General features: G+C 40.5%; 1 protein-coding gene across 1 annotated transcript in view; it reads left to right on the forward strand.

Annotated features, from left to right (window-relative positions):
* The window catches only part of LOC309562077 (coagulation factor XIII B chain-like), a 121,089-nt gene extending 101,423 nt beyond the window's left edge, over positions 1-19,666 (forward strand). The window contains exons 4-5 of the mRNA XM_082266194.1: positions 13,932-14,153; positions 19,143-19,666. Coding sequence (XP_082122320.1) covers positions 13,932-14,153; positions 19,143-19,198 — 278 coding nt within the window. The 3' untranslated portion in view covers positions 19,199-19,666. The remainder of the gene's footprint in view (positions 1-13,931; positions 14,154-19,142) is intronic.
* Positions 19,667-27,452: the final 7,786 nt, after the last annotated feature.

The following is a 27,452-nucleotide window of genomic DNA, read 5'->3' on the forward strand; positions in this document are numbered from 1 at the left end:
TTTTATCGGCTGCTGTCAGTTCTGGCCGATTTATAAAAAAATATATATATTTTTTGCTGTAAAAAAAAAAAAAAAATATAGGGTAACTTTTTCAATTGCAATACTTCTGTTATGACATTGTCCATGTGTGTCACGTACCTGGTTCTGAAGCCGAAATGCTGAGAGGGCTGCTCTCCTTGCGGCTGAGTGCTCGGTGTCCCTGAAGGTGGTAACAGGAAGCACGAAGCCCAAAGTAGCAGGGATTGCCAGCTGTACCCCAGATGAGGGTTGATGGTAGGAATATCTCTCTGCAAGTGAACACCAGAGGAGGTGAGCACTAGGACCCAGGAGTGCTGTGGAAGTTGCAGACAGTACACGGCTGGAAGTAGTTTGTAATGGAGAGTGCAGCTGGCAGGATCAACAGGTAAGTACTGGAAGCAGGTTCTGCAGGCTGGGTACAACAGGTGGGCACCAAGGCAGATCACAGCAGACAAGGCACAGCCAAAGGCGTAGTCGGGGACAGAAGCAGAGGTCAGTAAGCCAGAGGTCAGCAGATCAAGTTAGGTAAGCCGGGGTCTTACACAGGGCAGAGGACAAGAGAAGATCCGTGAACAATCCGAGGTCAGAGCTGGGAGAGAGACAAGAGGAATCCAAGAACAAGCCGGGTTGACAACAGGTGATCAGAAGCAGCAGCAAACACAGGAAGCAGGAAACAGGAAGCTGAAGACCAGTCAGCAATGTTCATGTGCCACAGATATCCTTTTAAAGGCCAGAGGGTGCTGGGATTGGACGTCCACTTTGTGGGCCAGCATGCACACGTCTTCGCCCTAGCGGACGTGCGTTTGCAATACGTGCGTGCGTATTCATGCGGCTAGTTCCCTGACAATGTGCTGGGACTATTTGTGCACAGCTAGTACATGTTTTGTGGCTGCAAATATGACCTAAAGGTTTTTAAAGTTCGCCTCCCATTAAAGTCAATGGGGCCCGCCACGAACTCGCGGTTTGCGGACTTTTGAGAAAATTTGCGGCTGCCATTCGCGAACCACCCCGGCCGATGTTTGTCCATCACTAGCCACTGGTCTATCACACCAGTTGTTCAAAAAATTGGTCAGGGAGTTTGGCACTGTGTGTATCAGACTGAACGCAGCAAAAGAGGCAATATTGTTTCAGGACACAAATACACTTAGGAAAGTATACTCAGATAACACCCTGCGTCAATCTCTGGTATTGGGGGGCCACAGGTTTATTACACCAGTTCTATAAATAATTGGCCAGTAACTGTTGTCACTGTGTGTAGCACAGTTAACACAGCAACAGAGGCCACATTTTCGCAGGACTAAAATACACTCTTAGAAAAGTATACTGTTAAATAACACCATACTTCAATATGTGGTATTGGGGGGCAACTGGTCTATCACACCAGTTGTTCAAATAATTGGCCAGGGAGTGTGGCACTGTGTGGATCAGACTGAATGCAGCAAAAGAGGCAATATTGTTGCAGAACACAAATACACTTAGGAAAGTATACTCAGATAACACCCACTTCAATATGTGGTATTGGGGGGCCACTGGTCTATCACACCAGTTGTTCAAAACATTGGCCAGGGATTTTGGCACTGTGTGTATCAGACTGAACGCAGCAAAAGAGGCAATATTGTTGCAGGACACAAATACACTTAGGAAAGTATACTCAGTTAACACCCGCATCAATCTGTGGTATTGGGGGGCCACAGGTTTATTACACCAGTTCTACAAATAATTGGCCAGTAACTGTTGTCACTGTGTGTAGCAGAGTTAACACAGCAACAGAAGCCAAATTTTTGCAGGACTAAAATACACTCTTAGAAAAGTATACTGTTAAATAACACGCCACTTCAATGTGTGGTATTGGGGGCCACTGGTCTATCACACCGGTTGTTCAAAAAATTGTCCAGTGAGTTTGGCACTGTGTGTATCAGACTGAACGCAGCAAAAGTGGCAAAATTGTTGCAGGACACAAATACACTTGTAAGCCCCCGTTCACACTAAGGCGACCTGTGAGGCGACCTGGTCGCCTCACAGGTCGCCGTAGGTCGCCTTCCATAGGGAAGCTGCGGACCCGTTCTAATAGGAGCGACACAAGTCGCTCCGACTTAGAAAAAGGGTCCGGAGCTTCTTTGGGGCGACCCGGAGGCGACCGCCATAGACTTCGAAGTTATGAAGTCCGTGGCGGCCGCTCCGAGGTCGCAGCGCGCTGCTCGCACCGTGACCTCGGAGGTCGCCCCCCCAAGTCGGATCGCCCCTATGTGAACGGGGGCTAAAAGTATACTCAGATAACACCCCACTTCAATATGTGGTATTGGGGGGGGGGGGGGCACTGGTCTATCACACCAGTTATAATGCATTAAAAGTGCTTTTGTCACTGTTTGTAGTATTGCTGCAGCAACACTCAGTCACCACACCTGTCTCAATTCTGCACAGTGCACAATACTACTACTAATCCACTATAATATGCTTTCTACAACGTATATTGTACTGTGGATTACCCCCCCCCCCCCCCATATAGTGCACTGCACAGCAATACCAAAAGAAATTTCAGCCCTTTAAATTACTTTTGTGGACATTAACAGAGGGATTTGCAGAGATGTATAGTAACTAAGTAGAACTACTTCACTACTGTACTTAAGTACCGAAAGGCGGTATCTGTACTTTCCTGGAGTAGAATTTTTTTCTCCTACTTCACTTTTACTTCACTACATTTTTTCGATGATTTCAATACTTCTACTCCGATATTTGTTTTTGTGCTGCATAGTTACTTGTTACAATTATAAAAATTACCACTGCCAGAACAGTAGATGGCAGGTTTCATGAAGTTCAAAAAAATGTGTATAATGTCATGTGTAAATCAGCGCATACGAAAATAAATGCTACTGTATGTATCAATAAAATGGTCTACATATCTCCTGTTAAGGGGAAAGAGAACCTTCCCCAACCAAGGAGAGTCACAAGCGTACATAGACCTTTTTTCTGGTAAGAGGCTGATTTTGCTTTTTTTCACTGGAAGTTGAGAGAGCACAGGTTTTGCAGTTTTGTTTCACTGAAAGAGTCTATTTGGATATTATTTTGCACTTACCTTCATCCGCCGGGTAAGGGGGAAATCCACAAGGTGGTGGGAGTCTGCGCCTATTATTTGGAATAGCAACTGTTTTTTTCCTGCACCTTTGAAAATATATTCATCTTGTTTTGTCACATATATATGGTATTATGGTATTATGGCATTATATATATGGACTTTTTATTGACTTTGATTTCATACACTCTTCCTTTATTTCATTATTGGAACATATTGTTGTATATCACATTGGTTTATATATGATTTTGCGCACCAATAAGTAGAGATGTACCGAACGGTTCGCCGGCGAACGGTTCCCGGCAAACTTCGAACGTTCGCGTTCGCCGCTGCGGGCGAACATATGCGATGTTCGGTCCGCCTCCTATACATCATCATTGAGGCAAACTTTGACCCTGAACATCACAGTCAGCAGACACATTCCAGGCCAATCAGCATACCTCCCTCCCACACCCTCCCACCTCCTATAAATAAGCAAGGGCAGCATCCATTTTAGATCATTTCTGTTACTGAGAGCAGGGAAAGTGCTGGTGCTGCTGCTGCTGTTATAGCTGGGGACAGTTCCCGGTCTTGTTAGCCAGTGTTCTTGGTACACTCCTGCTGTAAGGACAGCACCCCAAAAAGCCCTTCCTAGGGCTGGTATTTGAGGTTTTATATATATATATATATATATATATATATATATATATATATATATATATATATATATATATTGTCCCCAAAAGCCCTTTTGAGGGCTGGTATTTGTGTAATTTTTCTTGTTCTGTGATATATATATTGTTCTGGTTCGTGTTATTGAACTGTTGTATAACACTAGTCAGACAGCTTAACAATAATTCAGAAGTCAAGAAACGTGAGACATCAAATCTGTATGTATTCTTTTTTCTGAATAACTTTGTAAAACTACAACATAAGCATAAACAAAACATATGTGTCAGTACATTAAACATTATACAGCAGCCTCACTCCATCAGTGGATGTACTTACAGACAATTCCCTCATTAGTCCTGGAATAGATAAGAGCTCTTCTGAATGCTGTCAGGAATAGTTATGAAATGGAGGAAATACAGTTCCAGGTTAAAGGTTACAGCCCTTCCCTCTGAGGGGAATACCTTTTCCTGTCAAGCTCTAACAAATACACTTCCAGGTTGAAGGTTACAACCTCTTCCTATGATGGAAAACATTACTTCCTATAAGCTCTGGCAAATAACTAACTCTGACCACTATATGGCAGCAACATCAACAACATTGCAGTATAATCTGTAACAGCACTGACCAATATGGGCAGAACATATATATATATATCTATTGTCCCCAAACGCCCTTTTGAGGGCTGGTATTTGTGTAATTTTTTTTGTTCTGTGATATATATATATATATATATATATATATATATATATATATATATATATATATATATTGTCCCCAAAAGCCCTTTTGAGGGCTGGTATTTGTGTAATTTCTTTTGTTCTGTGATATATATATATATATATATATATATATATATATATATATATATATATATATATATATATTGTCCCCAAAAGCCCCTTTGAGGGCTGTTATTTGAGTATTTTTTTAATATATATATATATATATATATATATATATATATATATGTAGCATGTCCAGAACCAGAAAAAAAGATCATATAGGTGTAAAAGGGGTTCCCACCATCCCTGCTCTACTGAAAAATTATCTTTTTTTCTGGTTCTGGACATGCTACAGAGCTGAAACTTCACAAGTACACTTTTTAGACCCCCTAGACACTAAATCACACAAAAAAGTTCTTAAAAATTGTCATTTTTGATAGAGAGACAATTATTGGAAAACTTAAAAAAAAAAAAAAAAAACTTTAAAAAAAAAAAAAAATTCTTTGGATTTATTGTCTGGGGGGTCTAAAAAGTGTACCTGTGAAGTTTCAGCTCTGTAGCATGTCCAGAACCAGAAAAAAAAATAGAATCAGGGTTAGGGCTAGGGTTAGGGCTAGGGTTAGGGTCAGGGCTAAGGTTAGGGTTATTTTTAGTGCTTAGGGTTAGAGTTAGAGGGGTAGGGGTAGGGCTACTAACTCTAACCCTAAGTATCTCACCATAACCCTAACCCTAGCCCCTAACACTAAACCTAACCCTAACCCTCTAACCATAACCCTAACCCTCTAACCTTAACCCTAACCCTCTAAGCCTAGCCATAAAAATAACCCTAACCCTAACCCTAGCCCTAGCCCTAACCCTAACCCTAGCCCTAACCCTAACCCTAACCCTAGCCCTAACCCTAACCCTAGCCCTAACCCTAATTCGTAATTTTTTCTGGTTCCGGACATGCTACAGAGCTGAAACTTCACAGGTACACTTTTAGACCCCCCAGATGCTAAATCCAAAGAAATTTTTTATTTTTATTTTTTTTAATTTTTCCAATAATTGGCTCTCTATCAAAAAAATACAATTTTTAAGAACTTTTTTTTGTGTGATCCCTCTCCGGCATGCCACAGTCCAGGTGTTTGTCCCCTTGAAACAACTTTTCCATTACTATTGTGGCCAGAAAGAGTCCCTGTGGGTTTTAAAATTCGCCTGCCTATTAAAGTCTATGGCGGTTCGCCGATGTTCGCCGGTTCGCGAACATTCGCCGATGTTCGCGTTCGCGAACAGCGAATTTTATGTTCGCGACATTACTACCAATAAGCTGTGGAGAGAAAAATACATGCAGGGAAGAGAAGGAGGGATGCTTTAAAGGGGGAAGGGAGGGACATACTTTATCTGTTTTTGTTTACAAAAAGTTACAGCCAAAGGAATTGTGATTGTCCTTTATGTTAATTATTTGAAATCATAAAAAACAATATGATGTTCAAACTTTTGACTTCTTTCTTTAATAACTACATCACACAGTACTTGTACTTTTACTTTCAGTACTTGAGTAGCAAAATTAAAAAAAAAAAACTACTTGCAATACTTAAGTACAAAAAATGTTGAATACTTTAGTACTTCTACTCAAGTCACTTTTTGATAGAGCACTCCCACTTCTACTCAAGTCACTTTTTGATCGAGCACTTGTACTTTTACTCAAGTATGGGTTTCGAGTACTTTATACAAGTGTGGTGATTTGTGTGAATGCTGCCGATCTCTAACTGCCCCTAAAGCACAGACTGGATACCTGTCCCTAACCTGAAAAGAGACTGGACCTATACCAAAAATTTCAGCCCTTTAAATGACTTTTGTGGACATTAACAGAGCGATTTGTGTCGCTGCTGCCGATCTCTAACTGTCCCTAAAGCACTGACTGGATACCTGCCCCTAACCTGAAAAGATACTGTAGTAGACCTATACCAAAATACCAGCCCTGAAAAGGACTTTTGTGGATCTTAACAGAGCTATTTGTGCCTGTCAATCTCTCCCTGATGCTTACAGCAGACCTCTCTCTACGCTGACAAAAAGCAGAATGTGAAATGGCCGCCTGCTCTGGTCTATTTATAAGGTAGGGGGCATGTTCATGTGCTGAAATTTTTCAATTGGCTGTCCTGTTCCACCTGACGGCTGTGTCATGGGTCAAAGTTCTCCCCAATGTAAACTAATATGGCCGCCACGAACATTGGCAAAAGTCTGCCTTTTCGCAAATTTGCGACCAAGCAAAACTCGACGCGAACCGAACGCTGGGCAAACCGCAAGGCCATCTCTAGCTTGTTCTAGCACACAGCATGTACATGCCAAGAACTACATCCAACATACATTCTTCTACTTCTCCTGAGTATGGAGATAGCACATGTGTGAAAGTTTTCCACAGCCCGGCCACATAGAGAGGCCCAACATCAAAGTAGCACCTTCAGGCGTTCTAAGGGCATAAATTACACAGCAAATTTCCTGATAACCTTGATAAAATCACATTTTCGAAGGTCCTGTATTAACAGGACAATGGAAACACCCACAAAATGACCCAAGTTTGGAAAGAAACCCCATTGTATTTTCTTTGAGGCATAATGAGTCTTTTGAACTTGTCATTTTTTCCACAAGTTTTTGGAAAAAGTGGAAAGAAAATTTAAAAAATTTTTTTTTACACAAAGTTGTCAATTTATAAGATATTTCTAGCACACAATATGTACATACCAATAATTAAACCCCAAATTACAATCTGCTACTTCTCCTGAGTATGGCGATACCACGTGTGTGGGACTTTTCCACAGTCTGGCCACATAGAGAGGCCCAACATCAATGTAGCACGTTCAGGTGTTCTAAGGGCATACATGACATATCTAATTTCCTGACAACCTAGCACATTTTTGAAGGCCCTGGAGCACCAGAACAGTGCAAACACCCATGAAATTAACTCATTTTGGAAAGCAAACATCCCTACCTATTTTCCATGAGGTATAATGAGTCTTTTGAACATGTAATTTTTTTCCATAAGTTTATGGAAAAAGTGGAAAGAAAATTATTATTTTTTTTTTACACAGTTGTCAAACTATAAGATATTTCTAACAAACAGCATATACTGTACATATTTAGCATTACACCCCAAATTACATTCTGCTACATTATGGGGATACCACAAAACCTTTTCAATTTCTGAATGGATTTTGTACCTAAAATTGCAACCTATGTAACACAAAAATCACAGGGGTAAAGGTTGCTTCCCATCCAAATCTCTTCTAAGCCTTCAGTCATCAGACCCAGATCTGGGAATTACAAAACCCAGAAAAAAAACAAAAATTGGTTTTCCCCACTCAAAACACTATTTTGAAGCCCCTGGCATATGTGAGACCCCTGTGTTTACTTGAATCCCACTACTAAAGTAGCAGGGCAAAAGATCAGTCCAAGCGACAGGCAAAAAACCTAGTCGATTAACAGGCCAAGGCCAGTGCAGGTAGAAGGCAGAAACGTGGTTGATAAACAATCCAGACAGCAAGCAGAGGCATAGTCAATAAACAAGCCAGTTAAGTTCAGGTGGAAGGCAGAAACGTGGCTGATAAACAATGCAGATAGCAGGCAGAGAAATAGTCCATAAACAGATCGGGGTCAGTTCAGGTGGAAGGCAGTGGTATGATCAGTTAAGACAGCATATATAGGGGAAATAAAAATAAAATTGGTAAAAAAGCTACACCGGGCAATGGGCCTTATAGCAAATATAACAAGATAAAATCGTAATGTAATATTGAACTCACAGTAAATTATAGATTGGTACAAACAGCCCATTGCCTAACATATCTAACAGGGAAAACAATAAAAAAGGGGGGAAAATGGGACTTTATTTTATTTTTTTCAATTTTTTTTTTTTTTCAGTTAAGACAGCAGGCAAAAAATCAACAGATATTAGAAAATGGGGCAGGCTGTTAGAAATATGGGCTAGGGATATGAGATAATGTCAGAAGCAGTCTCCAATGTATAGGCCCTTTTGGGAGAGACATTGGGGACAATAGCATCTTCGGACTGCTTCTGTTGGTGGAATGCTCTCAGGAAAATGACACTCATGAAGTCTGCTCAAAGAATCAGAGCAAATTTTTTCTGGGGGGGTCCATGCTGTTAGATAAGAGATATGATGATTTCTTCTATAATATGGTGGGTCTTTCTGTAGATTTAGGGTAGGTGACATATGCATCATAAATGGCCAATTGAAAAAGGTTATTTGCAACTTTTATGTACCACAAATGCAACCATCTTGTTACTAAATAGGGCTGTAGCACTTAATTGTTGAAATCCACCCCCCTGCTACCATGCAGAGATTATAATCTTGGATACACATAGGCTTTTGGATGGGACAGTGTCTTTTGGGAATTTCCACCAATGTGTCATTGGTGGACAGGACATACACATCTCTCTTATTCTTCCACTTCACGGGTAACAATTCATCGTTCCTCAGACTTGCTGACTCTCCCCTTTGTAGCTTTGTGGACACTAAACTTTGTGGGAAGCCCTTCCTGTTTTTTTGGGTGGTACCACAGGCCAAGGTTTTCTTACGGTACAGGTGGAGGAAAAGGTGTAGACTTTTGTAAAGAAGTTTTCAAGGTAGATGTGATAACCCTTGTTGAAACGTGGAAATGCTAGGTCCCAGACATTTTTTCCACATGTGTCAATGTAGGTTGGTCACTCAGGGGGCTGGAGCTGGCAATCTTTTGCCTCCATACACACTGAATCTGTGTGAATACATATATCCCGTGGCTCTTTCACAAACCTTGTAGATCTTTACTCCATATCTGGCCCTTTTGCTGGGAATGTATCGCTTGAATCCCAGCCGGGCAGTGAAGTGGACAAGGGATTCATACACACAGATGTTTTGAGTAGGCACATAATGTTCAGCAAATCTTTGGGAAAAAAAGTTGGTGAATTTTGTATAGTTTGTCATATTTGGGATGATCTTGGGGAGGGCACTGGGTAATCTCACTGAAATGAAGAAAATGCATGACCATTTCATAGCATAACTTGGGCATTACAGAAGAATAAATCGGCATGTGATGAATGGGGTGGGTGGACCAATAGGCACGTTCTTCATTTTCTTTGTAAGGTCCATGTTAATGGAGAGGCCTAAAAATAACTTGAACTCCTCCACTGTAAGACACCTCCATTCAAACGGACAAGCATAGCATGAATTTGGGTTGTTTGCAATATATTGTTGGGCAAAAAGGTTAGTCTGGTCCACAATAAACTAAAGTAAGTTGTCAGGCTAAAATAAATAAAAAAAATAAATTTCTGAAAAATATTCAGTGTTGGCCTGCACACCTGGCTGTGCTTCACCAAATACTTGGAGGAATACTTGCTGATCCCAAGTTTAAGCGAAGCCATATTGGGTTCACAATTATGTCTGGGAGAGTTTTATGGGTACTAATTATTGGGGGTCTGGTGTGTTTTTCCAGTGCTGGTACTGGGTTTTTCATCCTGGGGACTAGCCCCATTGGTGTCTGTAAATTCACCATTGGGGTGTATGGCGCTGCTGGTGGCTGTCTGATTTTCAGATTGCCTTATCCTTTTAGGAGGGACCCTTTCCTTCTCTGATTCAGTCATTGATCCACTACTTTTGACCGGTATATACACAGAATCAGAATCCGATGGTGAGAGCTCCCTGCTGCTCCCATCAGTCATACTGAGGATTTAAAACTTCTCCTCACTAGTGTAAATCATTTTGACATGGCTGGTTCTGGTGACACTTTTGACATATAGACTGCTGATGGTGGCTGTAGGATGGGTACTCTACTGATGGGCAGATGTGTGATGAGTACTCTGCTCATGGGTGGCTGTAGAATGAGTACTCTACTGATGGGAGGCTGTAGGACAGGTACCCTGCTTATTGGCGGCTGTAGAACAGGGACTCTACTGATGGTGGCTGTGTGACGGGTACTCTGGTGATGGCGGCAATGATGTGTGAAGTGCGACAGGCGCACTGCCGATGGGCACTGATGGGCAACAGGTATACTGCTGATGGGTAACAGGTACACTGATGGGCACTGATGGGTGACAGTAACACTGCTGATGGGCGATGTGACAAGTTAGCTTTTTCCTGGTGTGTGTTGTGCACAGTAGAAATACACTAAGATCGGTAACTCACAGTTTGCCAACACTCTTCTCCTCACACTAGATCTGTGTTTGAGGAGAAGAAGCCAGAAACAGTGAGTTGCCGGTCTTTGTTTACATTTGTGACCGACTGTGATTGACACACTGTGATTGGAGATGTAGTTTGTAAACATACTGTATATGTATTTAAAACAGATATATATGGGTAGATTTACTATAACTGGAGCACTCAGAATCTGGTGCAGCTATGCACGATAGCCAATCAGATTCTAACTTCAGAATGTTCAATTAAGCTTTGGCAATAAAACCTGGAAGCTTATTGGCTTCTTTGCAGAGCTGCGCCTGATTTTGCACTCTCCAGCTTCAGTAAATCTTCCCCACGTTTAATATATATTCATACACAGCACCGTGCTTTGATGTTACATCTCTTCATTTCTACCAGGCACGGCTGATGTGATTAAAAAATTGTCCATGCAGAGCAAAACAACAGTTTTACATAACAGCCAACCTGTGTAAGCTCCAGGCTAAAGACTCTTCCCCCAACCTCAGTCAACAATGTTCAGGCCTGCCAATTGGACATTCTTACAAGCAGCAGATTATGGAAGAATAGAGAGAGATTCACATGTTCTAAGGAGCCTGGGACTACAATTTTAGTTATACGGACGCACACTGCTCTGGCAGGCAACTTGCAGTAGGGATGATCGATGACTTTTTTGATGACTTTTGAAAAGTTCGGTTCGGCCAGAACATCCAAACTACCCGAAAGTTCGGCCCGGATTTCAGAACCCCATTGAAATCAATGGACCCGAACTTCAGTAATCAAAAAACACCATTTTAAAGCCCTAAAACCCAATAAATGCCCTTAAAAAGTGCCTAGGGTTCTGGGTCATGTCCCAGGGACTATTAATCACACAAAAAAAGTTCTTAAAAATTGTCATTTTTGATAAAAAAAAGCAAATTATTGAAAAAAAAAATAGATTTTTTTTTTTATTTTGACTTTGGATTTAGTATCTGGGGGGTCTAAAAAGTGTACCTGTAAAGTTTCAGCTCTGTAGCATGTCCAGAACCAGAAAAAAAGATAATTTTTCATTAGAGCAGGGAACTTGGGACCCCACTTTTACACCTATATGATCTTTTTTTTGGGGGTTCTGGACATGCTACAGAGCTGAAACTTCACAGGTACACCTTTTAGACCCCCCAGACACAAAATCACACAAAAAAAGTTCTTAAAAATTGTCATTTTTGATAGAGAGCCAATTATTTAAAAAATTAAAAATAAAAATTAAAAAAAAAATTTCTTTGGATTTAGTATTTAGTATCTGGGTCTAAAAAGTGTACCTGGGAAGTTTCAGCTCTGTAGCATGTCCAGAACCATAAAAAAGATACTTTTTCAGTAGACCAGGGATGGTGGGACCCCGCTTTTACACTTATATGATTTTTTTGGGGGGGTTCTGGACATGCTACAGAGCTGAAACTTTACAGGTACACCTTTTAGACCCCCCAGACACAAAATCACACAAAAAAAGTTCTTAAAAATTGTCATTTTTAATAGATTTTTGATAGAGAGCCAATTATTGAAAAAATAAAAAAAAATAAAAAAAATTCTTTGGATTTATTATCTGGGGGGTCTAAAAAGTGTACCTGTGAAGTTTCAGCTCTGTAGCATGTCCAACACCATAAAAAAAAAGATCGTTTGTATTTGTGCACTTATAGACCACTGGAATCTGGAATATGGCTTCTCGCTTTTCACACCTTGCCGGTTTAATAGCAGGTGTTTTTTGGGGGGCATTTTTTTGGGTTCTTTGGAGTCAGGAAAAACATCTGAACTTTTTTTATTTTTTTTATTTTTTTTTATTTTTTTTATTTTTTCAATAATTGGCTCTCTATCAAAAATCTATCAAAAATGACAATTTTCAAGAACTTTTTTTTTGTGTGATTTAGTGTCTGGGGGGTCTAAAAGGTGTACCTGTGAAGTTTCAGCTCTGTAGCATGTCCAGAACCCCCCCAAAAAATCATATAAGTGTAAAAGTGGGGTCCCAAGTTCCCTGCTCTAATGAAAAATTATCTTTTTTTCTGGTTCTGGACATGCTACAGAGCTGAAACTTCACAGGTACACTATACACAAGTTCAGATGTTTTGCCTGCCTCCAAAAAACCCCCCAAAATGCCTGCAACAACACACCTGGGCGTTTTTGTTTTTTTGACGCTAGCGTTTTTTGGGAATTTTTTTGGGTTCTTTGGAGGCAGGCAAAACATTTGAACTTGTGTATAGTGGTGTATATACACACATACTTATATGTATATACACACCTAGACATATATAGGTGTGATAGGAGCAGAAATATATTGGTGTTAATTATTTCATTAGCGCAAGTAGTTTTTTCTGCTCCTTTCACACCTATATATGTGCAGGTGTATATATACAGACATGGGTGTGTATATATACCCCCTATACACATGTTCAGATGTCATGTCTGACTCCAAACATGTGCTCAAAAAAGCACTAGCAACGCCTGCAGCCAAAAATGCTGGTGGCGGCGAAGCCATATTACAGAAACGAAAGTCAGCTAAGAGAAAATAGCTTTTCTCTATTGCGGTCACCCTGCCATAGCAGTCAGTGTCAGTTCACCCTACACTACATTACGGTCACCCTGACACTTCATACTTTCCCTACAGAAACTAAATTTTTGAAGCTAACTAAAGTGTAAAGGAGCACTCTAACTACACTAGATATCCCTTTCCTCACACTAATAAATGCTAAATGACACTTTTAAAGTAAAATTAACAGAACTGCTTCCACTCTCTTCCATGTCCAGTATAACAATGCTAGGAATTTGGCGGGGGCTATCTTATATACTGGGGGGCGTATTCACTAATGATTGGTCTAGGGACCCCCTAGTCACTCCAATCACATTCCTAGCATTCTTCTGCCCCCTCAATTGGCTTTTGCTAATGGTTCTGGTCCAATCACAGGCTTTTAAAGCCCATTTCCTGAACCATTGCATTTTGGTCGGTTCTGGTTGCCGAATTCCGAACTTTTTGGGCAAAAAGTTCTAAATTCGGCCGAACCTCGAACACCCAATGTTTGGGCCGAACCGATCGTCGACCCGAACCGTTCGATCATCCCTAACTGGCAGGAGAGTGAAAAGTAGGCATGTTTAGCAGTGTGGAAAAGGGGAAAGGCCAGAGGAAGACATTTGTCCATTTTAGGGCTTAAATGTTGTTTTAAATGTTCTTAAAAAACAACAAACCTTTTTATATGAATGATTTTTTTTCTGCAAAAAACACTCGTATGTCTATAACTAAATGTCTTTTATCTGGAACTCCTATTTTAAGCATATGTTTATGTTACAGAACCTTGTTCTCTAAATGAAATGACAATGCTAGAAAACAACATCACAGTGAAAAATGGTAATAAGCATTGTGGAAATCAAAAGGTGCAAAACAAATGTGGTATTAAGGAAAATGAGACCATTGAATTTGCCTGTTTGCCTGATTATAAAACTTCTGAGCATGAGAAATTAAAAGTCAAATGTCTCAGCGGAGTTATAGAGTATCCAAAATGCTTTAAAATAGGTAAGTACACAGAGTTCTTTCTATAAAGCTCATTTTGTTTTTTTTTCACTTTGTGGAAAAGGGGTTAAAACAGAATAAAGCATCCAAGCCTCATTCTCCCCAAGCTCAGACCGTTTAGCTTTTTTTTTTTTTCTCACTAACCAAGCGAAAAAAGTTTTAAAAATGACATCTCTTTGCTTTTAGCTGACCACTGCAGGTAGTTGACTGGCTTGATAAATCGTATGCCTTTATCACCCACCACACGCAATGATGCCTCCCACTGGCTTGTACATCCTGTAGTGACGTAAAAGCTAAAAGGGAGAAACCACGGCATGCGGTAGGGGAGCAGATATTTCACACATTCAAAAGCGTGAAACACATGCAGCAGTTGTCAAGAACCAACGAAAAAGCATTTCAAGAAATGGGCTGCTGGAGATTTAAGTATTCATAGAGCCTCTCTTCAATTACAGATATGTTTTTCTTTACAAGTGACCCTGTACTGACAGGTTCACTTTAAAATTAAAAGGTAGAAATACTTTTTTTTAAATAGCTCCTGGAATATTTTTCTTCCTTGATAAGTGATGCAGTGCCATCACGTGATATTTGTTATTTTGCCACTAATAATAGTATGCAATATGAGATATCACTAGTAATAAAGTATGCTATCATTGTGTAAAAATGAAAAAATTGAAAATTGCAGCGCTAAACCAAAATAACAAACATCATGTGACCATAAGTGAATCCATGAATACACAAATCAAAATAAATGATATATAATCAAATGAAATATGAGGTGATCAAGTGTAGCCACTGAAAAAAGTTCATAAAGAGAGTCCCAGGTAGTGATGATAGGTGTGCTTCCAAATACAAAGATGATATTCAACCATGCCAGGGGACCGCACACCAAAGATCAATAAATTGCGCTCACCAGAGAGTATGGACCTAAGATACTAAATAGTATATGGGCCATACGGGCTGGTATTGCTGTATACTTCCAAGACAAGGCTGGAACACCGGATATCAGGAAGGTAGCCACGGTATCACAACGGAAGCCGTAAATCTCTCACAGTTATACATGGAGAAAGCCGGATAAGACCGACATAGTGTAAAACCACTAGACTTTATTATAATATAAAAGCCAAAAAAACACTTACAAGCATCCAATGAACTTAGGCCTGTAATACAGAAGTAGATGGCATGAATGACGGTCCTAACGCATTTCCTCTAAGCAGACATAATCATAGGAGGTTGCCATATTAGGAGAGCCCTCTCCGGCGTCTTAAATAGTGTGTCTTATCCCCATAAAGATCAGATAATCCATGACAGCTGAGAGAGCTGCCACTTCCTCCAAAATGGTGTCGGCTTGCATGTCAAGCCTCGCTCTCATACAGGAAGCTCATCATAGGGGCGGCGTCACTTCCGGGAGTCAGTTGACTGTGTAATCAGCGAGACCATATCTCCAGCCCACAGGACAACAACAGGAAGCGAGGAGGTGCATCCCTGTAACCGAGGCAACATAAGATACTTCATCCTAAACCGAAGCCTGAGCAAGATGGGGAGAAAAGACTACACTAATGAGATCTAAACAAACAATCTTGAATCCTTCACTGTATAGATCTATTACTGTTACAAGCCAAAAGCTCATGACAATGCCCATAGAATATAAACACAGTAAACTGATAAAGATAAAAACAGATAATAGTTAGCGATCTGATATATTCTACTGCCATATATTATATCACTATATCGGTACAAACCGCAACATGACCAGTGGAAATAAACCAGAACTAAAATTATTAAAAATTAATAAAAATGAATACAATTTGTAAAAATTATTATAAAATGTGACTAAAGTATAGGAATCGGGAGTATTGAATATAGAGACAAACTACCCCAAATCTCCAATTATATCCCTCTGAAAGTGAGGAATGGGAGAGGAGGGGAAAAGATGGGGTTTTAAAGTCACACACATCTAAAAGGGTGAACCGTTAATGAAATATTGTGGGATATACACATTAATGGAAAGAGACCATAGAATAATAGAGAAATGGGAACAGAAACGCACCTCCATCCTAAGAGGTATTTATAAATGCGTTAATGTCCCATTCCACATTGAGCCCATATGGAACATACGATTGTAAGGTGTAAATCCAATAAGTCTTGAGGCGAGAAACACCTTGAATCTTGGATGCACCTCTCCAGGGGGCAATGAATCGGTCAATAACCTGGAACCTGGTACCTGTCTGATTTTTATTGTGACATAACGCATAATGTTTTGGTACACTATGGTTTGTCTTCCCTTTTAAGGTGTTACTAATATGTTCGTTGACACGGACAGAAAATGTTCTAATAGTGCGGCCAACATACTGCTTATTACAAGGACATGTGATCAAATAAACCACATGTGTTGTATCGCATGTGGAGAACACTTTCATAGGGAAGGTGGAATTGGTGACCGTGGATTGGAAAGAACTAACCTTTCCACGGGTACAATTCATTTTACAAACGTTACATTTCTTACAGGGATAGTATCCTACTAGATTCTGGAAAAACACCGGTCTCTTTGGAGTGTTAATAACATTCGGGGCAAGACGATTTCTGAGGGATAGAGCACCTCTGAACGTGACCAGCGCTTTATCGGGTAGAACAGGACCTAAAACTCAATTGTTTTTCAAAATGTCCCAATATTTGGAAAAAATGCCTTTAACTACCTCACATCCACGCTACAGCCTATATACGGCTGTAGCGCGGACTTGAATTTTCGGGAGGCCGTTTTTAAACGGCCTCCCAGAAAGACTCTCCCCGCGCGCTCCCGCGAGCGCGCATCGGGGAGAATCTGTGTCGGCCGTGTCCCTTGGACACGGCCGATCACAGATCATGGTGAATGGCCAATCACAGCGGCCATTCACCACGTGATCAAGCCGTCCAATGAGAGATGATCTCATATGTAAACTCATATGGCGCTCCTTCCTCACACAGACACTGCAGTGTGAGGAAGGAGGGGGAGTCGACAGCCGCTGGGGACACACAGCAATGTGATCAGTGCCCTGATTACTAAAGGTAAAAAAAAACACACACATTGCCCCCCCATCAGTGCCCACAGTGCCCGCCATCAGTGCCCCCATCAATGCCCACAATCAGTGCTCATAGTGCTGCCAGTCAGTGCCCATCAGTGCCTGCTCATCTAGGCACTGATGAGCACTGACTGGCAGCACTATGGGCACTGAGTGTGGGCACTGATGGTGCTGCCCATCAGTGCTCATCAGTGCCGCCCATCAGTGCTCATCAGTGCCACCCATCAGTGTCCATCAGTGCCGCCTATCAGTGCCCATCAGTGCCGCCCGTCAGTGCCGCCTCTCAGTGTCCAGCAGTGCCACCTCTCAGTGCCCAGCAGTGCCACCTATCAGTGCTCATCAGTGCCGCCTATCAGTGCCGCCTATCAGTGCCGTCTATCAATGCCGCCTATCAGTGCTCATCAGTGTGGCATATTAGTACCTCCTCATCAGTGCCCATAAGTGTCACCTCATCAGTGCCCATAAGTGCCACCTCATCAGTGCCCATAAGTGCCACCTCATCAGTGCCCATCAGTGCAGCCTATCAGTGCCCATCAGTGCCGCCTCATCAGCGCACATCAGTGAGGGAGAAAAAATTATTTTCAAAATTTACTCGCCGAAAATAAGAAAAACTTTTTTTTTTTTCAAAATTTTCTGTCTTTTTTCTTTTTGTAAAAAATAAAAAACCCAGAGGTGATTAAATACCACCAAAAGAAAGCTCTATTTGTGTGAAAAAAAATGATAAAAATTTCATATGGGTACAGTGTAGCATGACCGCGCAATTGTCAGTCAACGCGTGCGAGCGCTGAAAGCTGAAAATTGGCCTGGATGGGAAGGGTGTTTAAGTGCACAGTAGGCAAGTGGTTATTTTGTCTATGCTGTATGGAAAACTCTGTAAAGAGGGACTATTTGGCAAAGTTTGAACCATTATTTTCTCTTGAAGAATTAGACAATAGCTTACCTCTGTCTATTAGGGACACCTTAACAATTTCTGCTTCCAATTCACTTGATTTATATCCCTTTGCTACAAATCTATTCTTAAGGACTTAGGACTGTTCAAAATAATCTGAATCGAGGGTACAGTTGCGTCTCAGCCTGGTGAATAGGCTGTTAGGAATTGACCTAAGCCAAGACCTATGATGGCAACTGTCCGTGGGTAGATATGAGTTTCGGTCAGTGGCTTTAAAAAAAGTGCTGGTAATTAATCCATCGCCACTGACCGAAATTTCCAGATCCAAGAAATGAATCTTGGATTTACTCTATTCATAGGTTAACTGGATACCCCTGTCATTCAAATTAAGAGTGGTCATAAATGCTTCAAGAGACAGCTGATCACCCTTCCAGAGGAGGAGGATGTTGTCTATATAGCGAACCCAGAGAGTAACCTTGGGTTGCGCCATAGGGTAAAACGACATCCTCCTCCCACTTGGCCATAAACAGGTTGGCCAAACTGGGGGCGAACTTTGCCCCCATGGCCACACCTCTCTGCTGTAAATAAAAATCTCCATCAAACCAAAAATAATTGTGACCAGCAGCAAACAACAGAAGCTCCAAAATAAAATCCCGTTGCAATGAAGGGATGGAGTCATCTCTTTGTAAAAAGTATTGAACCGCCTCAAACCCTCGGGAATGCGGGATGCAGGTGTAAAGGGAGGCAACATCAGCTGTCACTAGCAGATGGTCTCCATTTAAAAATGTCCTCCCGAGGATATTGATAACATCCTTAGTGTCTCTCAAGTAGGAGGCTGTTTTAACTACCGAGGGTTGCAAATAATAATCAATGTACCTTCCGATGCGCATCAATCAATTCCGCTCACTATTGGACTCCCCGGTGGGTGAGCGGAATCTTTGTGCACCTTCAGAAGGTATCATTGTGTACCTCAGAAAAAAATCTTAGTGCTTGTTATACAGTGTCAACAACTTACAAATTTAAATTGTCCCTATTTCTTTCTTATAGCAACAGATGAAATTACTGTTCAGCCTTCTGTGGAAAGTGAACCTAATATATACTGAAAACTGGTTTCAGAAGAATATTGCACTTGAGATGAAGAAAGCAATCAAATTAGGATTGCAAGGCCTGACAAGGGCAGGCAAAACAGCACATTTAAATCTCTTTACCCTGCTTGGTATTACATTTTTATATTATAGAGTACATACACTGTTTAAAAAAATTGTTTCTGAACAGAAGGGGTTTTAGAGTTGGATTCTATTATGGACTTAGAACAGCTCTTAGCAGCAGAAGATGATAGGCTGGACCAGCATACAACTACTTGGATTAACTGAACTGTATTGCGTATTCCGTTCTGTACTCAGCAGAATTTTAATTTATGGCATCCTCTTCAATGCAGTTCTTTGTTGTTTTGATCATGGTGGAGAGAGGTAAAACTTTCCCTCCCTTTTCCACCCCTCCTGTTTTTCTTAGTACCAGTTATATGCTACCGCTTCTACATGGAAACCCTCTACTCCAAATTATTTTCTTATATTCTTCAATATTTTTTTCATTCTAGTCCCCATCATTGTAACTTATTTCACTGAATAAAACCGAGTAAAGACATTGGTTAGTGACACTTTAATAAATACTTTGGGTGACTGGAGAGGAGCACCTGATGTCCAAAAAGAGGAAGGTCTCACTTGATGAATTTTATCATTATCTTCTGGAGATAAAAGTAAACAAGACCCCCTTTCTTTCTTCAGGGCTGTATTTCTTGAAGAGTGGTTAAATTGTGAGAGGGTTATATTTAATCAGCAGCTCTGCAGTAGCCAGTCTTGTTTACTTTTATCTCCATCAAATAACTATACAATTCATCAACTGAGACCTTCCTCTTTTTGGACATCGGGCACCCTTCTCCAATCACCCAAATTGTTCACTGCAGTAACGCCTTCATTGTCGTTATTAGAAAGGTAGCAGCCCTAGACCCCAACAAAGTCTATCACTTACTACCTACAATTGGGATATAACCCATTGGAAGCAATCCCATCTACATGTGCCACACAGTAACTTGCTGCTAGGCAGCCTTGAGGGGTCCAGCACTGCCTTCAACTCAAACTTTATTAAATGAACATCTTTTATAGATCATCAGTCAGATATTGTGATAGGAACAGGAAATGTACACATTTTGACTGAGGATGATAAATGTTCTAGATAATGTTGTTGGTTGTACTCCCATATACCTTCTACGCTTATGTGTTTTAGTAAGCCATGTATTTTATTTCTAGTGTGTACCACCGTGTGACTTACAATTTTGTATTTTTTGAATCATTATAAATAACTTGAAAACCAGTAATAAAAGATTGATCTAAATAAATTGTTTCTATCAGCAATTTTAAATCAGTTTTTCTGTAAAATATACATTTATTTAGTACATATGTGTAAGATACTGTATACAAGTAAAGAAAGAAAAAGACAGAGATAAGATTATTATTTACAGGGGCCCTGTCTCTAGAAAAAAAAATTAGAAAACTGCTGCAGGTATAAAGCGTAGACACCTAAAGATGCCTGCATGTACTTATAGGAACTTCAAAAAGCCTTCAAGTATGGATGACTTCCTGATCGTTCTTAAAGCCAGAGCTCTGTCCCATCCTGTTAGATTACTGTTGGCTTAACAGCATGGGCTGCCACATTGGTCAATAGGAATGCACAGGAGTCAGGAAAGGGCAGGCAAGCTTTGGTACTATCAAGAAATTTTGGAGCTTTGCCTATCAGCATGCCTGGTATTTTTTCTTATGTGAACACTTTTTTGAAGATTTTGCAGGTACGTGCAGTTTTTTAGTTTTTGTTTTGTTTTTTTCAAGAGGGAGAGTCAAAATTGCTGTTTTAAGGGAGTTTTTGCAAAAAGTCCCATATTGTGACACTCAGCTGCCCTTTGAATAGCAAGAGAAAATCACTTTCTGTCAGTGGCAATGTTAGATGCTGGCACACAGAGCACATGCCCAAGATTTCAGTTTCAGTGTCAAGTTTCCTAGGCCTGCCCCTTTAATGGAAGGATGATGTTACATTTGTAGATGCAGGTAAGACCCAGCTCTAGGATCCCTACTTTTAACCCTTTTGTTCATTCTGTGTGGTTTGGTTTAAATTGCTACTTACTGCCAAAGAATACAGCAATGACTTATTTATTAGAAAAGCAGGCAGAATTATGTACCTGTTGTACACAGATACATAAATTTGGGGCATGAGCCAAGTGTGGAGGCACACTGAGGCCAGAGTGAAACTGGGTCCCTTCCTTTAGCACTCAAGATCGGAGAAACTATTTATTGTAGTGTTTTGTCGATGCTGTCAGCTATGACCAAAGCCCCCAGGTGCAGAAACCCATTGCTACTTTTTATATGTATCCTCAATATTTAATAAAGGACTCGCACTCTGGAACTGAAGATACAGTCAGCAATCCGTTGTGTAAACAGCATACAACTGTGTTTGTACCTGGGGTGTGAAACATGATGGGAGTTTACAGGCACTTCATTCTCCATCAGGTCCACGGGCCTTGTGATTGACAGCAGGCAGTGGGTGTATCATCAACCAATACACACCCTGCTATTAGCTAAATAATCAGTCCAACCATCATTTTACAGTAGCAAAATAATATTAGCCCTGAGGGGGTGTTAGCAACATTGACGTCATTACATCAGTGCCACTCTTTGCAATACTGAGGGAAAAGGGCAACCACCACTGGAAAAAGAACCAAAGAGGACTTCTCTCATCACTTGCCTGAAGGCATGTAGGAATTTATGAATAACATTTTACAAAATCATAAAATAAACACAACTGAGGGAGGGCGCTCAATGAGGGGAGGGAGACGTCTGAAGCACAGAGTTGGGCTTAGACAGCTGAAGCATAATTGCCAGGTAACAACTTGTATCCGACAGAGTTGGGGTTGTACATATGCAACTGCCTGAACATACTCCAGGGCAGCTAATGACTTTAAAAAATTTGCATCCATGCATTTGTGTTCTCATTGTAATGTATCCAGCATGACAGTACACAATAACTAAGTGCAGAAAATTGACTTATGTGACAAGCTACAATGACTGGGTTTAGCAAGTGAGAAAACAATGTCTCCTTTTGAAACTGAACCTCAAGTGTCTCGTGTTTTTGAACAGCTTTTTGAAGTCCATCAAGTTCAACCAATAAAAGAGGGGGGAAGAATGCAATCCTTTACCCACTGTTGGTCCAGAAGAAGGAAAAAAAACAGCAAAGCATGATCCAATTTGCTCCAGCAGGGGAAAAAAGTCCTTCCTGATCCCCCAAGAGGCAATCATATATACCTTGCATCAACTTTACCTATAAATGTTAGTATCCAGTTGTATTATGTACATTTAAGAAAGAATCCAGGCCTTTTTTAAAAGCAATCTACTGAGCTGGAAAGAACCAGCTCTTGAGGGAGTCTATTCCAAATTGTTACAGCTCTGCTCTTCTCAACTGTATTTGGAGATAAAATCTCCAGATGAAAGAGTGGACCCTTGTCGTGATGACTTAAAGTGAAAAACTCAACACCAAGTTCACTATATAGACCACTTATTTATTTATACACAGTGATTATATCCCCCTCAAACTCCTCTTCTAAAGAGAGAATAAATTCAGTTCCTCTTATCTTGCCTCATAGCTGAGCTCCTTCATGCTTCTTATCAGTTTAGTTGCTCTTAACTGCACTTTCTCCAGTTCCCCAATATTATTTTTGTGAATTGGTGCCCAAAACTGAACTGCATAATCCAGATGAGGTCTTACTAATGATTTGTACAGGAGCAAAATATACCTCTCTCTCTCTCTCTCTGGAGTCTATATTTCTCTTAATACAAGAAAGGATTTTTCTCGCCTAGGAAACTGCAACTAGGCATTGCATGCCATTATTAGGCTTATGATGTACCAGAACACCCAGATCCTTTTCCACCATTGATTCCCCCTAGTTAGTATGATGCATGCATATTTTTAGCCCCAAAGTGCATAACTTTACATTTTTCAACATTAAACCTCATTTGCCACGCAGTTGCCCAATTAAACAGCGCATTAAGGTTGGCTTGCAAGTTGGAGACATCCCCTTAGGATGTTATTCCACTGCATAGCTTGGTGTCATCTGCAATGACTGAAATGGTTCTCTTAATCCCAGACCCTATATCATTTATAAATATATTAAAAAGTAAGGGCCCCACACTGAACCTTGGGGTACACAACTAATAATCCAAGACCATTCAGAGTAAGAATCATTAACCACTACTCTCTGAATTTGGTCTTTAATCCAGCTTTCTATCCATTTACAAACTGATTTTTCCAAGCCTGTAAACTTTACCTTACACATTAGCCGTGTGTGGGAAACTGTGTCAAATACTTTAGCAAAATCCAGGTGTACGGTGTCCATAGCTACTCCTTTGTCTAAGGTTTTTTACTTACCTCCTCACAAAAAGAAATCAGATTTGTCTGACAAGTTCTGTCTTTCATGAATTTATGCTGCCTGTTGCTTAAAATATTTTTTCCAGCAAGAACTCATCTATCTGGTCTTTTGTTAAACTCTCCAGTATCTTCCCAACTATAGAAGTTAAACTAACAGATCTATATGTAGCCCTGCTCCCAGGGGAGTGGCTTAATGCAGACATATCCTCCTCACTTCGGTGGCCCTGAATGATCTCCAACCCACCTGACACTATTGGTTCTGTCATTGGAAATAATCAAGACTAGAGTTGAGCGGACACCTGGATGTCCGTGTTCGGCGGGTTCGGCCGAACTTGAAAAAAAAAGTCCGGACACCGAACCCCATTGAAGTCAATGGGGACCCGAACTTTCAGGCACTAAAATGGCTCTAAAACACCAAAGGAAAGGGCTAGAGTGCTGCAAATGGCAGCAAAACATAGTTAAGAGCATGGCAAGTGCTCTGCAAACAAATGTGGATAGGGAAATAACTTAAAACAACAAAAAAAAAAACAGAAAAATAAAACTGTAAAAGTATGTAGGTAGTTTCCAGGTAGGGTGTTACCATAATCCCATGAAAATTGTGAAAAAAGACTAACCCCCTTTGGGTGGGTGGGACTTTAAGGGCAACTAGTAATTATCTCTCATAGGAAAGATTAATTTAGAATAAAACAATTTATTGAAAAAAGTGATTATAGGAAGAATCGTCAAGGTAATTTATATTACATATGTAACAGTATAAATAGACATGTGATACAATACAATGTTACAGGTGCACAACAGAGTCCAACGCGTTTCGAAGAATTGTATAATACCAGAATCTTCCTCAGGGAATCTGTGTATATTCCTGAAAAGCATATGCCAGAAATAAATCAAAAAAATATAAAAAAGAAAAGAAAAGAAAAAAGCAAAATAATGACTAAATATTATATATCAAATCATTAGCATGAATACTTTTTGCAGTTGCGACAACATATTACTCCATCTTATTGTGAGAAAAATTCCTGGCTAAATTAGCCATCAGTAAGTCAGAAACCTTATCTTATACCCTATAGAAAATTAAGCAAGAAAAGAAGAAGAAAAAGAAAGAAGCATACCACATGGTAAGAGTTCACATACCTGCAGACCTTTGGAGCCAAAAATATCTGTCCAAAAAAGGGGGGGATATATAGTAATCCCACAGTGTAGGAGCAAGAGTCAGATATTAACTCATGATGTTCATTACCTAAAGATAATAATTCATTGTCAGCGGAAAAAGGGGGGGGGGGTTTCATAAATTTAATCCACCATATATATAGAAGACTATGGATCAATTCACCTGTTATGATGATCAAAAATGTTTAATATGTGAAGAGGGGAAGAGAAAAAATTCCCTCCAAATATAAAAGAAAGGAAAAAGATCCTAAAAAACTTGTGATGGTTATCCTCCAATGGGGGTGCCTTCAGGACTTGGCAGGTGGTAAATCCTGATGAAAAAAGAAAAGAAGAACAGGGAACCGACAGAATAAATATATCCATTAACCACGGTAGACTATGTGATATATCCTTGGTATTTCGGATACCTTACCTCCATATTAATGTGAAACATCCATGGTGTCTTTGTTGACTTCTATGGATATAATATTCACACGGGTATGTATAAAGTATCTATTCCAAAATTTATTCCCAAATTTTCAGGTCGATGTTGGATATCAATCTAGGACAGATACATGGATCATATATAACTTTATGTGTGGGAAAAGATATGGAGGAGAAAGAAATCCCCCCCAAAAAAGAGAAAAAAAATATATAATGGATTTATGAGATTTGGACTGCCTTACCTCAATATTGAGGTGGGTTGTCCATAGTATCCCCACCACTTGAAGGGCTGCAGTATTTATCGGTATCAATACCAACTAGCTGCCTGCAACAATATATAAAGAAAATATATTCATCTAATTCCCCATATATAAAAATATGCCATGCATAAATCTCGCCCGTTAAGATAACGTATAAATACCGTTTAATGTAGGTGGAACGTCAAACATCTAGTTGCTATCCACAAGCGTTTTGGCCGTCAAACAGGTCCCAAGACTTAATAGCGCAGCCTTATCAATTCCATCCAGTATCCTGAAGGTAACAAAACGAAAATCCCCTTATGTGGAGTCAAAGCCTAGCACAGGCTGTTTAAGTCCCCTGAAGCATACTTACTGATTGTAGGAAAAATAAGCTATAGACCTGTCATGTCACGGAGAGATAACTCTCCGGACTGACTCTCGGCGTTTCCTTAAGTATCAAACCATTGCCGTGAATTCTCGTTGAATCTCGCGAGATTACGTCTAATCGGCGCACTGGGATGTCGTCACCTCCGTTTCCCTATTTCGCGTGAAATCTCGCGAGTCTACGGTGACGTCACATCCGCCCTTATAGTCTTTATCTTGGAAGCGTGCCACGTAGCCGCCGTCAAAGACATACTTCCGCCCTGACTTACAGATGGGCATAACTATATGTCCGCCCATGTTTCTCGCGGTCCATGGGTACCACCAAAAGACAGAATGAAATGACGATGAAGAATAGAAAGAAAAATGAACATTTAACACTGAAGAATCCGATCATGAATATGATCAGACCATTAATACATAATGAAATAAAACCTCAGTTATATATGTATATGTAAATTACTTGTTGTGGAGAACGGCATGGTGCTGGTTGACAGAGAAGGAAAATCCTATCAGATATCGCCCCGGCACGGGAGATAGCGTTTAACCCCCTGAGCTCACCCGGGGTTCAGACATGGAATTCCCGAAAAAATTATGGGGAATTGATCCAGCTGAAAAGACGCTTATTTCTCCAGTTGTTAAATGGAGACATCCCTATTGGATGGGGATCTCCATTGGAGAATGTCTCACCCGTGCCGGGCTCCTATGCTGTGGGTAATCTCCCCAAGAAGGACAAAACAAGACCATGCTATGCAAGGTTATGGCTCCAAAGCCGCTGGTGAACCCACCAGGCGGAAAGAGGGAGAAAACAAAAAGGGGGGAAAAGAGATGAAGAAATGGGGATAAGAAAAATGGGAAAAATCCCTGGAAATATATTTTTTGTAAATAGGGGAATATATCTGACAGGATTTTCCTTGATGATTCTTCCTATAATCACTTTTTTCAATAAATTGTTTTATTCTAAATTAATCTTTCCTATGAGAGATAATTACTAGTTGCCCTTAAAGTCCCACCCACCCAAAGGGGGTTAGTCTTTTTTCAGAAAAATAAAACAATGTTCTTCATCTCTGAAGGACGAGGCCCATATGGAGTAGGAGGGAGCTTGAGGTGGTGGTGGATGTGGCGGTGTCATAGGCGTGCGCACAGGGTGTGCCGGGTGTACCTGGGCACACCTTAATCACCTAGGGCACATTAGCATTATCGCTCTGTTTGCCAGTGAGGAGATGGGAAAGATCTCCCTCGGACATGCTCTGCTCTATTTCACTTTGCCAGCAGGGAGAGTTACATAGTTACATAGTTACATAGTTAGTGAGGTTGAAAAAAGACATCAGTCCATCCAGTTCAACCTATGATATGCGTGTGTGCCTGCTTTTAACCGTACATTGTATACCCCTGTATGTCGTGGTCTTTAAGGTGTCCATCCAATAGTTTTTTGAAACTATCAATGCTCCCTGCTGATACGACTGCTTGTGGAAGAGAATTCCACATCCTTACCGCTCTTACAGTGAAGAACCCCTTACGCATTTTAAGGTTAAACCGCCTTTCCTCAAGTTTTAGTGAGTGGCCACGTGTCTTATTGTATCTCCTTTCTCTGAATAGTTTGTTCCTTATGCTCGGGTCGCCAGTACAGTATTTGTACATTGATATCATATCCCCCCTCAATCGTCTCTTCTCC

The sequence above is a fragment of the Pelophylax lessonae genome, assembly GCF_965119305.1.
Source record: "Pelophylax lessonae genome assembly, chromosome: 8".
Lineage (NCBI taxonomy): Eukaryota > Metazoa > Chordata > Amphibia > Anura > Ranidae > Pelophylax > Pelophylax lessonae.